This window comes from Polyodon spathula, chromosome 5 (assembly GCF_017654505.1).
Source record: "Polyodon spathula isolate WHYD16114869_AA chromosome 5, ASM1765450v1, whole genome shotgun sequence".
NCBI classification, from domain to species: Eukaryota; Metazoa; Chordata; class Actinopteri; order Acipenseriformes; family Polyodontidae; genus Polyodon; species Polyodon spathula.
Window position 1 is genome coordinate 34175331 of NC_054538.1, and position 13841 is coordinate 34189171.

Genomic DNA, 13841 nt, shown 5'->3' on the forward strand with positions numbered 1-13841 from the left:
GTTAATTTAGTTTGGTCCTACTAAGTATTGCCCTTGAACATCCAAATACATAAAGTGTTCAATAAAATATGTATTTATATCCCCTTGATACTATTGGGTTTTGGGGCAATGATACACTTTACGCATTTGTGAGTAATCTTTTTTTTCATATCCTACCTTCCATTGAGAGGTGTTGAGTCTGGATTTTGGAGCTTAGCGATGGTAAGACAAATTTCACCTTGATACAGAGCTCCCCATTGTACTGTACCAGTACACAATCTTCATACTGATCAGGCTGAATACAACACAAAAACAGCTGTCTTAGGTATGATAATGCACTATTGAGTGAACGTTTTAGTACAGGAAATAGTCAATTATGGCTGGGCTGAGCATAGGGTTTTATTAAGAAAAATATGCAATCCTTTTTTTAGGATTTTTTTCTTAAATCTTTAGACATTTGCAACATTAAGAACACCTTCTCATACTATATTTGATTGAGCACTTCTAGCTTGAACTACCTCAATTACTGTACATGCTCAAGGTTATCAATAATACACATACAGCACATCTTGGCTGAGTATCCAATTAGTCATAAAATAAGGACCATTCACAACAAGCATGACAACTGCTTACCGACCCAACGATTGTCGACTTAGCCACTATACACTGTACTGTGCAATAGGCATTTGTGTCAAATGTTAAGCAACAAAATATCTGAAAGCTCTCACTAATGCTTTAGCATTTGTTAGTACATGATAGTACCAACATTGTCAAAACCATAGATCAATATTTGATTCTAACAAACTACTTACCTTTAAACGTTGCTATCTGAATCCGACAGTTGAGGTGCACATTTTTGTAACACTGGACAGCAACCCCAATTTCAGTATACACAATTTATGCTTTACAGAATACTATGAAAGAAAGCAGTTGGCTTACCTTAGAATCCAGTTGATACCAGTTGTATGACTGTCTGGAGTCCTCCTCAAACTTCCAGGAATCCAGAGGAATGATGACCTCCCCGAGGAAGACCTTGCGTTTGAGAGTCTCCGAGTGCCACACAGACACCTGCAGGGATCGGGTTTCAAGCTGAGACCGGTCGATGTTGTACTGAAATGAAGGGGTGGGAGTAGTGCATTGATTTTACACAAGACTTTGTAATACAGTGTTATATATTATCCTAATTTCTAATCATTTTTGTGTAACTATCTAAATACAGAATAGATGAGATTATCCACTAAGGAAATGCTTTGTTTTTATATATAATTTTAATTTAAAGGGTTTAAAAATAATTCATGTTTTTTTGCTAACTTTATTTTTTACTTTGACCCAGGTACCCAATTAACCTACCACAGGAAAATTCTGTTACACACTTGAAAGAAAATTATTAGGTTAATACAGGAAATAACTGGTTATTGTTTTAAGCTGCAATTTACAGTATATGTGAATGTTCTAAAGGAAAGCTCATGTTATGGGCTTCCTGATGTGAATACAGGTTTTTAATTTCTGACTAAAGCCCTGCTCTGGCAACCCACATCCAGACCTCAGTTAGTTTCCACAGCTGGAAATCTGCATGCTTTCTTACCCTTAATGTTTCACTGAAAGTGGGGTCTGTTGTGTTCTTTTTAACTGTTGTTTTCAGTTTACTCTGAGGGGACTTATCAGGGAGCAGGTAGGTTTTGATGTATCTGTATAATGAAAAACATGCACGTCATCCCTTGGTGGATTCGGGTTATTGTGGAACACCATGTTATGAGATATATAAGCAGATAGCATCCAAAAATAATAAAAGAGAATGTACTATATTTGCCCAGGCCCATCATTCTGCAATATACAAAATGACTGCAGGATTTATGGTTTAAGCGCAATGGATTGTTTTCAATACACACAACGCTATACACATAACAAACTTACGGGTTGCACTTTCTCTTCTTTTCATCCCCGTAGGCTAGGTTTTTACAAGCTTTAATACAGATTTCTAAGCAGGATCTCTTGTAGTTGTACACAATGCAGAATTCAATTTCTCCAGTGACTCTGGCTTTCTCAAAATTGCCATCTTCAGTACATGCACTGCTGACACTGCAAGTACTGTCCTGTATGGAGTGCAGCAAAAATTCAGATACCATCCTGAATACATCAAACAAGCACACGCTATTGTCCCAGGAACACTGGAACTCACAGATGCTCAAGTTGCCAAAGTGGCCATTAGGCAATCAAATGAGCAAGATAAAGGGTTGCATCTAAATGTACAGCTATGGCCAAAACTTTTGCCTCATCCTATTGAATGAACTAATTTTGCTTCAAAAAGTCGAATAAAACCTTCCAAATTATGTTACATTGACAAATTGATTTACATACTGCTTTGTAGTTTTCCATATACTTAATGAAAAACTAACAAAAATTTTAAAATGCGACTTTTCAACATCTAACATGAAATGCTGTACTGTTATTATGGCTTCTGGTAGACTTTTGGGATATCATTTTGTAAACCTTTGGCCTTATCTGTACACAGTTCTTAATAGGATTTAGAGCTTTATAGCATAGAGGCTATCTTCGTTTAACACTGTGAAACTTGGCATTGTAATGGATAAACAGTCAAAACAGGTAATACCAGACGTCCCTTATATGTTAGTCATTTCCCAGCAATGGTGGTAATATAGAGAAGCTGGTATTCAAAAGAATCATCCAGCAACTGTCATTCTGTCCCACCTCATAATGCAATACGTTTTAAAGGTGATCTGCCTTATAAAAATGACACAAATCCATCTTGATACATAACTCTACTTTCCTGATTTCCTGAGCTGGCCACACTTCCTGAAAATGTATTGGGGCTAGACTAGATGAACTGAGCAGATTTTGTCCCAATTCAAAACTCCAGAACAAATGGACAAGCAAAACAAGGTGCATTCCATAGGCAATGGTAATGATATAATGGCTGGTCAATTTGGGCAAACCAAATGTGTTTTCCGCCCACCTCCATTCAACACAACACCAAAAATAATATTCCATTGTTAATTGACTATATCTGACTATGTAAGGACAAACAGGTTTCTCATTGGCACTGACTCTAGCCTATTTAAGTAAGTGTCATAGATCGTATTATGTCTGGCAATTGATGAGAAGAGATTTATTGGGGTTCATTGCAAATGAACTTAAACAGTGGCAGAGCTCTGACAGAAAAGGTCTATCCTGGTCAAAGCTAGTAATTTGTTGCTATCAGCTGCTGTTTAGAGGGCTGTAATAACTAAATGAACATTTTATCCTGATCATTTTAGTCATGGTAAACATTAGCACTGGATGATCAACAACATTCAAACTTTTTAAATATATGTGATCAACTTGGAAGGTTAATTTTAAGGATTGTTTTGGAAACTATAAATATTTTTAAAAAATAAAAATAATTAATTTGGGGCATACTTTGAACCAAGCACAGTGATTTTCTTTTTTGCATATCCACACATGACAACAGCTGTTAATGTTATGGGGTCATGTACCTACACTCTTCATTCCACCTTGTAACTACTCATCTAGATGCATCTTTAATGTTGTGGAAAAACTATACACAGCAGGCAATAGAAAGTTCACAGATGGAGACCCAAAATGATGGACCACAAGATTCTAGCACTGCACCACAAGTCAAAGAGGCTGTTGTATGATATCTGTGAAACTGATAATATAGCTAACATTCATTTTATAGATGGTTTCTCTATGTTTGATTGATGACATTTTCATTAGGAAGGCATTTTAACAAATTGACTGGATGATTTATAGTCACCCTGTGTATAACACTTTTTAACACATGAGTGGATACTGCCTGCACTAACCCTTTCCACTGCTCCCGTGTACAGTGTCTTTGTAGGGTTGGCTTCAGCCAAACGGCCAACATCTACTCTGTCTTCATCTTCATTAGCTGTAGCTTTTTTGAACATGATGGGAGGACAGGGTGCCTTTGTTAGCTGTAAAGGGAGAAATTAATAGATGGCTTTTTTACACACTATACATATGTTCATACATACACAATTTAGATGGTACTCAAACAATACCACAGATCTAATTAATTACACAAACTTTTTTTTTTTTTTTTTTTTTACAAACTATCAATTAAATTTAGTAATTATTACCCCAATAATACACTGCGACAAAATATATATTTTTAAATTATTTGAGAACAGTTTTTATTTATTTATTTTTAATCTTATACTAACAGTACAGTATGTGCTTAATCTCTTCTTCTCTGACATGATCACTTCGAAGGAATAGTTAGAAAAACTGATTAGGAAGAAAACATAGGGATTCCTTTTTGGGGAAGTGGGGTTTAGGGGTACATTTTTTAAAAGTAATGTAATAATTATAATGGCTTAAAACTCTTTGCTAGTTTTTAATTTTATAATTGTTTCATTCAGGGTCCCCGCGTATCTCATCCAGTTAAAGTGCTGCCGCGGGGAGAGCAGGATGAGTCACACAGCCTGGACGGCACCAGTTTGCATCTGGGCTGTGCTAAGAGGCCGAATTTTTCAGGGTACTGCGATTGTTTCTCCTCCTCTCATTATGTCTGGCAATTGATGAGAACAGATTTATGGAGACTGTGTGAGGACTCACTGCCGTGAGGAGAAAAAAACATAACCGGACATTCCAAATTGGGGGAAAATAAATAAAAATAATAATTGGTCACTCTAAATTATATAATATATATATATATATATATATATATATATATATATATATATATATATTGTAGCAGGGAGAGATCTGTGCTGACTCTGCTGGCGTGTTCACGGGCTGCAGGAAGAGGGCGGCAGTCGCCCAACAACCGCCTGTGAGTCATGGCAGTGACACGGGGAGGTGGGAAAGTGGGTGTGTGGACTTTCCCCCTCTCTGAATGGCTGAGAGGCGAGTCTTGGGAGATTGTTGGTCTTATAAAATAATGCTCTGCTGTTTCCTCAGGTCTGCCCTTATAGACGCGCTGAGAGTGCGGAAACGCTGGTCGCGGACCGAGAACCAGCCGGGAGAGAAAAAGACATGAAAGTGTCACAGTGAGACAGTGAGAGAGGGGAACCCTTGGGAAGACCCCTTAAAAATATAACAGAGCAGGCTAGGTAGCCGGCAGCGTAGGACAGAGATCCGGGTCGCACGGGCAGCGGCGACCGGGATATTGCTGCAGAGTGCAGCACCTTTTATTTGTAGTTTTGTTATTGTGTTATTTTTTCCCTTGTTATTTTTGCCTTCTGTTTTCATTATTATTTCTTTGAGCACCTGCAAGGGTGCCGGTATTGTGTACCATCGCTTGGTATGCCCGTGGTTCTGTTTACCATCGTTGGTAAATCAGACCACGGACCCACAGCACCATCTGCGGGATAAACTTAAAAACAGCACCCCAAAAATAAAACTGGGCACCTGTGCGGTGTTGCCAAATCCATCTGTCTGTCTCCTGTGTCAGTGAATTACCCACCACCCTTCCACACATATTATATATATAGTTTTATTCCTTTTCAAAATTATTATTCCTATTATTATTCCTTAGAAACACTATTCCCAATCTTTAGAATTCCATTCCCAGTGATGGCAATACATAGAGACCAGTGGCAGCTGGTGAACAAAAAGAAGTGGGGAGGCAGAAGAAAGGTAAAGGGTTTGGGGTCCCCTTAAGCCCCCATCAGCAGAATAATCCTATTACTGTATTGTGACTAACACCACTTTTCATATCTTAACATTTTACCCCAATTCAGGGCTGTTAAACACGTTCTCTCCACTAGTCAGCAGAGAAAAAGAAAAACAGTAGCCCATCATAGTGTGTATTCCAATAAACATAACTGTTACACACTCCCAGCATATTTAAAAATGCAATATATACAAAGTTAATATAGCATTTAGATTTCAAGACCATGTCTTTTTAACATAAAATATTTTCTAAACAGAGTTATTAAGGCAGAAGGCAGATAAAAATTAAGCACATCCTATCCTATTGACTTAAATTTGCTAAACTCAAATAAATCACACCTATCTATTTTTATAAAAAGAAAGCAATTCAGCCGAACTTTAATTCTGGAGCAAGGTACATTACAATTTGAAGAGACAAGTAAAAGTGGAGAGGAGGCATGCCACCATTGACTGTTTTTTAGATGGCTTTACTCAGTGTTCCATGCAAACCAGCTGAAAAAATGGACATAATAGACAATTACAACTACAACAAGAGTGTGTCTGCCTCTTTCAAACGTACTGCAGTGGCTGCATGGAGAATTTGGATCCGATGGCTACCTCCTAGTAAAAGCTATGCATTTATTATTGCATATTACATATTAATAAATAAAGGCAGTGACGGGCCTGGTCAATGCATACGATTACTGTGCACGTACAGGAACATAACGCATAATGAATACAGCCCCTAACGTCATGTTTTACCACTCCCCTCATACCATGGCTTCTTTGTTTATGGCCGTGTCTGATTGACTCTTTCTCTCCTTTTTGGTTCCCTGTCCGTAATCTGTTGTCAGGAAAGTTTGGTTTACTGTCACATCATTATGGGACTTGGAGATTTCTGGAATGGAATGAAAAGTATTACTTCAAGTGTATTTTTAATAGCGAGTGAGTTTTTGCATTGATAATGATGGCAGTACAAGCCAAGGATTTCACACACACACACACACACACACACACACACACACACACACACACACACACAAAAATGTACTATTTCTCATTACTTTTTTTTTTTATTGTAAACTATAAAACCAATAAAAGATGGTACCTTTAATGGGTCTATAATGATTTGATGTTTGTGACATTTAGATCATGGCATATACTGTTAACAAAATACTTGGTTTTAAAATGTATTTAATGTGTTACCTACAGTATTCATAAAATAGAAATAAAAAATGACTTACTTTTCATGTGAGTTGTGAATGAAATGAACAGGTTTTCTACTGATTTAGTGAAACCTTTTGAATGTTTTAACTCCTAAAATCATAAAGCAATGCAAATGATTTCCAATGTATTTACTAGTAACATTCAATATTATTAGTAAATGGTACATTTCATTATAACCAGACTAGCTGTTTCTGGTATTACTTTTATACTTTATTCACCATGTGAAATATATGAACATGTAAAGTAACCAGGACATCTGGGAACAGGTCTGTTTTTATGATCTAAACAGGGATATATCTAAGTTTCACCACCCTTGAACTGTGTATTATTCCTGATGGTGTTTCCTTGCTAAGGGAGACTCCATTATAAAAAGAGAACACAACTATGGTGGTTTATAAAGGGCAGTAGTATTTAATTTCTTGCTGTTAAGATCTTTAAAATAGACTCTATTCATTTACTTTTATTTTTAATTGTAATGCCACAAAATAACCAAGTTGTGTATTCAGAACTGTTAAACTAGCAAACAAATGCATTGAAGTTGGATTACTTTACCCCAGCATTGCTTACAGACACATTCTCAAAAAAAGGAGGTGGAGTGGGAGGGACAATGGCAATATTACTGAAAAAGAAACAAAACAACAAATTAAACACAAATATTAAAGATTAGTTAAAATTCATAAGGAAAATAAATACTAAAGGAATATACATGTACATGTATTGTATTCTGCAAATGTATTTCATTATTATTTTTTTGTATGAAATATAATGACATATATGATACAATTAAGCAATAAATGTCTGAGCCAGGGGACATTATCTAATCTACATACAATGCACTCTGTTTATAGGAATCACTGATATAAGAATCGACTGCATATAAAGATCAAAACCACTGGGACCAAATCATTCCTATACCAACCAATGTAAAATAATCTGCTTGTAAGAATCAAGCAATCCGCTTATAAGAATCATTTCGGGACAAACTGACTACTTGTAATACGGTACTTGATCGAGTGCAATGACAAGTACAGCCAATAAAAGCTGTTTTTGAATTTGAATTTGATCACATCTCGTGTGATTTGGCACATATGCAGCGTGGATCGTGCAATGATGCAGGAAACACTGCATTGTTTGTAATCAAACGTGACTGCGTATCTCCGCTTAATGAAAAACTGTGAGATTTGCATCGCAACTGAAAATAGGTAAGCCACAGATGGTTAAATGCAGTGGTAGTCCTGACAGTAAAATACTGTACTGTAATGTCATTTTAATTCAAAGGCCAACACCACAGAGCAGTTAAACTAGGCACTCTTACCAGACGATTGCTTCAAGTATACTGTAGTAAAATAGGATTCTGCAGCCTTGAGTACACATAAGTCATAACCGTGATCGTATAACATGCTACTTACCTACTTGTTTTGATGTATTGTCCTCAGTGATTGAGCACATTGACATCTGTATACTGTATTTAAACTGCTGATGGCACACTTTTTCTAATTGTAATGTGACAGAGCAGCCGAGAACTGTGTAAATTATCAGGCAGGAGCAAGGCTACTCAACCCTGGTCTTTGAGGGCTGCTGTCCCTCAAGGGTTTTGTTCTACTAGTACACTAAACTGATTAACTGATCCAATTAAGCTTCTAATAAGCACTTAATTGGTCTAATTAACTAATTTCGGGTACAGTTGGAACAAAAACCCAAAGGGACAGCGGCCCTCCAGGACCACGGTTGAGTACCCGGTACTAAACCAAGTGTGCGTAAAGTGCCGCACGATCCAGGATTTGCATAAACTAGTAGGTATGCTAGAAATGGAGCTGGAAGAAGTGAGACAGCAACAGGATCTTGAGGAACTGGCACACCCACAATTCATGGAAGTCTGCATCACCCCTAACAGACTGAAAGCCACCAGGGAGATAGAAGGTCAGAACAGCTAGGTTCAGGTAGGCAGAAGCAGGGAAAAAAAGAAACTTCGTCAAACACAACCACCAGAAATCAAAACAACCAACAGATTTGAGTCACTACAGGATTTTGACAGGCAGAACCAACAACAAAAGAATGAAAGGAACAACATCCAGGACCCTATTGACAGTGGTGACCAGACAGCAAAAAGAAGGGAGGTCATGATTGTTGGGGACTCCATATTGAGAAACACAGCAAGTTCAATTCGCAGTTTGGACCCCCTTACTACAACAGTGTGCTGCCTTCCGGGAGCCTCGGTCAAGCACATCACTGAGAACGTGGACAGGCTCCTAGAACGAACAGGAGACGACCCGGTAGTAGTCGTCCACATCGGTACAAACAACATTGGAAGAGACAGACCAAAATCCCTGCAAAACAAATTCAGAGAGCTAGGAAGGAAATTAAAAGAGAAAACCAAAAATGTGGTATTTTCTGGTATACTACCCGCACCTTGCAAAGGACCATATGGACAGCTGGAAATAATTAATCAAAACGAATGGCTGAAGACGTGGTGCACACGGGAAGGCTTCACCTATCTTGATCATTGGACCACATTCTACAACGAGGACTATCTGTATAGACGGGATGGACTGCATTTAAATAACAAGGGAACTAGTCTACTCGGAGAAAAGATCCTCGAGCAGGTTCGGAAGCATTTAAACTAGAAAGGAAGGGGGGAGAAATCAACAAAAAAACAGAAGGGAGATCGCATCAAAACAAGAACAACAACTCAGGTAAGACAACCATTAAATGTATTTATCTAAATGCTAGAAGTATCAGAAACAAAATTCTAGAACTTGAAGCTACTGCACTAACAGGTAACTATGATGTGATAGGTGTTACTGAAACGTGGTTATCTGAGAGTGATGGGGACGAATATAATATTTGTGGGTATACACTGTATAGGAAAGACAGGCAGGACAGAAGAGGAGGAGGGGTAGCGCTATACATAAGAAACAGTCTTGAAGCCCAGGTGTTAAACCTGGACAAAGAAAATAAAACCGAATCAATATGGGTCAGAATAACAGACAAAAATTCAAAAGGCATAATAATAGGAGCATGCTATAGACCGCCAGATTCAGACGGTGAGCACAATAATCTGTTATACAATGACATTAGAAATGTGTGTAGCAAAGGAGAAGCCATACTAATGGGGGATTTCAACTTCCCCCAAATAAAATGGGAAAACCCGGTGGGTAGCGCGAAGGATGAAATAGAAATGGTGGAAATGACAAATGACTGCTTCCTAACACAATTTGTGAAGGCACCGACTAGAGGGGAGGCATGCCTTGATTTAGTCTTTTCAAATAACGAAGATAGAATAACTAAAACAGAGGTCAGAGAACCACTGGCAAACTCAGACCACAACATGGTCTCATTTGAAGTGTTTTTTAAATCCCCAAAAGTAAAGACTAAAGCTAAGGTTTACAATTTTAGAAAAGCAAACTATGAAGGTATGAAACAGAGACTAACAGAAGTAGATTGGAGTAAAATAGAGAAAACACCCACAGAAGAAGGATGGTTGTTCTTCAAAAATGTAGTACTAGAGGCGCAAAACAATTACATCCCTAAAGTAGACAAATCTAAATGTAAAACTAAATTGCCAAAATGGTTTAATAGATCAATTAAAAAAAATATTCAGCGAAAAAAGGCACTTTACAGAGCGTTAAAAAAGGACCAAAAAGAAAGTACGCAGAAAGAGTACACAGAACTGCAAACGCAAGTCAAAAAGGAAGTTAGAAAGGCCAAGAGAGAAATAGAAATGAACATTGCTAAGGGAGCTAAAACCAATTCCAAAATGTTTTTCCAATATTACAACAGCAAGAGAACATTCAAAGAGGAGATTAAATGTTTAAGAGATACAAATGGCAAAATCGTAGAGGAAGAAAAAAAAATAGCAAATATGTTAAATGATTACTTTTCACAAGTTTTTACAAAGGAAGATACTGACAACATGCCCCACATGTCATCCAGTTCCTATCCAGTTTTAAATAACTTTAGCATAACTGAGGCAGAAGTGTTAAAGGGACTAGGAGCTCTTAAAATAAACAAATCCCCTGGGCCGGATGAGATCCTCCCAGTAGTACTCAAAGAAATGAAAGAAGTAATTTACAAACCGCTAACCAAGATCATGCAGCAGTCTCTTGACACAGGGGTGGTACCGACAGACTGGAAAATTGCAAACGTAATACCGATCCACAAAAAGGGAAACAAAACTGAACCAGGTAACTACAGACCAGTAAGCCTGACTTCTATTATATGCAAACTTATGGAAACTATAATAAGATCCAAAATGGAAAATTACCTATATGGTAACAGGGTACTGGGAGACAGTCAACATGGTTTTAGGAAAGGGAGATCGTGCCTAACTAACTTGCTTGATTTTTTTGAGGATGCAACATCGATAATGGATAATTGCAAAGCATATGACATGGTTTATTTAGATTTCCAGAAAGCTTTTGACAAAGTCCCGCACAAAAGATTAATTCTCAAACTGAACGCAGTTGGGATTCAAGGAAACACATGTACATGGATTAGGGAGTGGTTAACATGTAGAAAACAGAAAGTACTGATTAGAGGAAAAACCTCAGAATGGAGTGTGGTAACCAGCGGTGTACCACAGGGATCAGTATTAGGTCCTCTGCTATTCCTAATCTACATTAATGATTTAGATTCTGGTATAGTAAGCAAACTTGTTAAATTTGCAGACGACACAAAAGTAGGAGGAGTGGCAAACACTGTTGCAGCAGCAAAGGTCATTCAAAATGATCTAGACAAGATTCAGAACTGGGCAGACACATGGCAAATGACATTTAATAGAGAAAAGTGTAAGGTACTGCACGCAGGAAATAAAAATGTACATTATAAATATCATATGGGAGATATTGAAATTGGAGAAGGAATCTATGAAAAAGACCTAGGAGTTTTTGTTGACTCAGAAATGTCTTCATCTAGACAATGTGGGGAAGCTATAAAAAAGGCTAACAAGATGCTTGGATACATTGTGAAAAGTGTTGAATTTAAATCAAGGGAAGTAATGTTAAAACTGTACAATGCACTAGTAAGACCTCATCTTGAATATTGTGTTCAGTTCTGGTCACCTCGCTATAAAAAAGATATTGCTGCTCTAGAAAGAGTGCAAAGAAGAGCGACCAGAATTATTCCAGGCTTAAAAGGCATGTCATATGCAGACAGGCTAAAAAAAAATTGAATCTGTTCAGTTTTGAACAAAGAAGATTACGTGGCGACCTAATTCAAGCATTCAAAATTCTAAAAGGTATTGACAGTGTCGACCCAAGGGACTTTTTCAGCCTGAAAAAAGAAACAAGGACCAGGGGTCACAAATGGAGTTTAGAAAAAGGGGCATTCAGAACAGAAAATAGGAGACACTTTTTTACACAGAGAATTGTGAGGGTCTGGAATCAACTCCCCAGTAATGTTGTTGAAGCTGACACCCTGGGATCCTTCAAGAAGCTGCTTGATGAGATTTTGGGATCAATAAGCTACTAACAACCAAACGAGCAAGATGGGCCGAATGGCCTCCTCTCGTTTGTAAACTTTCTTATGTTCTTCTTCTTATGTTCTTATGTACAGTTGAGTACAGTTTTAAAACGGTGTTGGTTTTATTTTTCTTACGCTGCAGTGGTGAAACCACTGCTAATAAAACAAACAAAATAAACCTAGCCTTCAGCTGGAGCACTAACTAACAACACTTCGTGTTGAACAAACACTAGAACTCTTACTCACGTTTTGGTTTCTTTTTCTTTCTTTCTTCTGCTTCTTTACTCCTCTATACCCCCCCCCCCCATCACAAAGCTGTCGGCTAAGCCATTTTTATGTAGATGCCATTAACTTTAACAAGCAGTTAACCAATTGACTATTATGCATAATTCATTCATTAAACGTAGCTGTGGATTTGTCATGGGCGTGCATACATGCAGGAACTCGTGACATCAAGTGGTCAACCCGTTACACTGCAGCCAGAGAACAAGCTCTTACATTCTCATACTACACTGAACAAAAATATAAACGCAACATGTAAAGTGTTGGTCCCATGTTTCATGAGCTGAAATAAAAGATCCCAGAAATTTTCCATACACACAAAAAGCTATTTCTCTCAAATTCTGTGCACAAATTTGTTTACATCCCTGTTAGTGAGCATTTCTCATTTGCCAAGATAATCCATCCACCTGACAGGTGTGGCATATCAAGAATCTGATTAAACAGCATGATGATTACACAGGTGCACCTTGTGCTGGGGGCAATAAAAGGCCACTCAAAAATGTGCAGTTTTGTCACACAACACAATGGCACAGATGTCTCAAGTTTTGAGAGAGCATGCAATTGGCATGCTGACTGTAGGAATGTCCACCTGAGCTGTTGTCAGAGAATTTTATGTAAATTTCTCTACCGTAAGCTGCCTCCAAGGTAGTTTTAGAGAATTTGGTAGTACGTCCAACCGGCCTCACAACCGCAGACCACGTGTAACCACGCCAGCCCAGGACCTCCACATACGGCTTCTTCACCTGCAGGATCATATAAGACCAGCCACTTGCACAACCAAAGAAGTTCTGCAGAAACTGTCTCAGGGAAACTCATCTGCATGCTTGTCGTCCTCACCAGGGTCTTGGCCTGACTGCAGTTCGGCGTCGTAACCGACTTCAGTGGGCAAATGCTCACCTTTGATGGCCACTGGCACGCTGGAGAAGTGTGCTCTTCACGGATGAATCCCGGTTTCAGCTGTACCGGGCAGGTGGCAGACAGCGTGTATGGTGTTGTGTGGGTTGAGAGAAGCTGAATCTTCATCCATTTTCGACACTTCTTTCTCTGACCCATCTTATTGGCTATGTTTACAGCGGAAAAATGGGACTGGTATACTGTTGGCGTACTTTTGTAATGAAGCATTTTCAATTTACCTGCTTTTGGGAGGGTTTACAACTTGCTTGTAGTCTGAAGCGGCCTTCATCTTAATTTTAATAATGAAAGTTAAAAATAAAAATACATTTGGGGCAGTAGGTATAGTAAAATACATTTAAAAA

The 13841-nt window shown here is 38.1% G+C and overlaps 1 protein-coding gene across 1 annotated transcript in view; it reads right to left on the reverse strand.

The window, feature by feature from the left end:
- The window catches only part of LOC121315884 (synaptotagmin-like protein 3), a 32182-nt gene that overhangs the window by 3619 nt on the left and 14722 nt on the right, over positions 1–13841 (reverse strand). Inside the window, exons 6-13 of the mRNA XM_041250440.1 lie at positions 7396–7462; positions 6861–6933; positions 6393–6514; positions 3804–3935; positions 1894–2072; positions 1565–1667; positions 919–1089; positions 157–274 (exon numbers count right to left, since the gene is read on the reverse strand). Of these exons, the coding sequence (XP_041106374.1) occupies positions 157–274; positions 919–1089; positions 1565–1667; positions 1894–2072; positions 3804–3935; positions 6393–6514; positions 6861–6933; positions 7396–7462 (965 nt within the window). The remainder of the gene's footprint in view (positions 1–156; positions 275–918; positions 1090–1564; positions 1668–1893; positions 2073–3803; positions 3936–6392; positions 6515–6860; positions 6934–7395; positions 7463–13841) is intronic.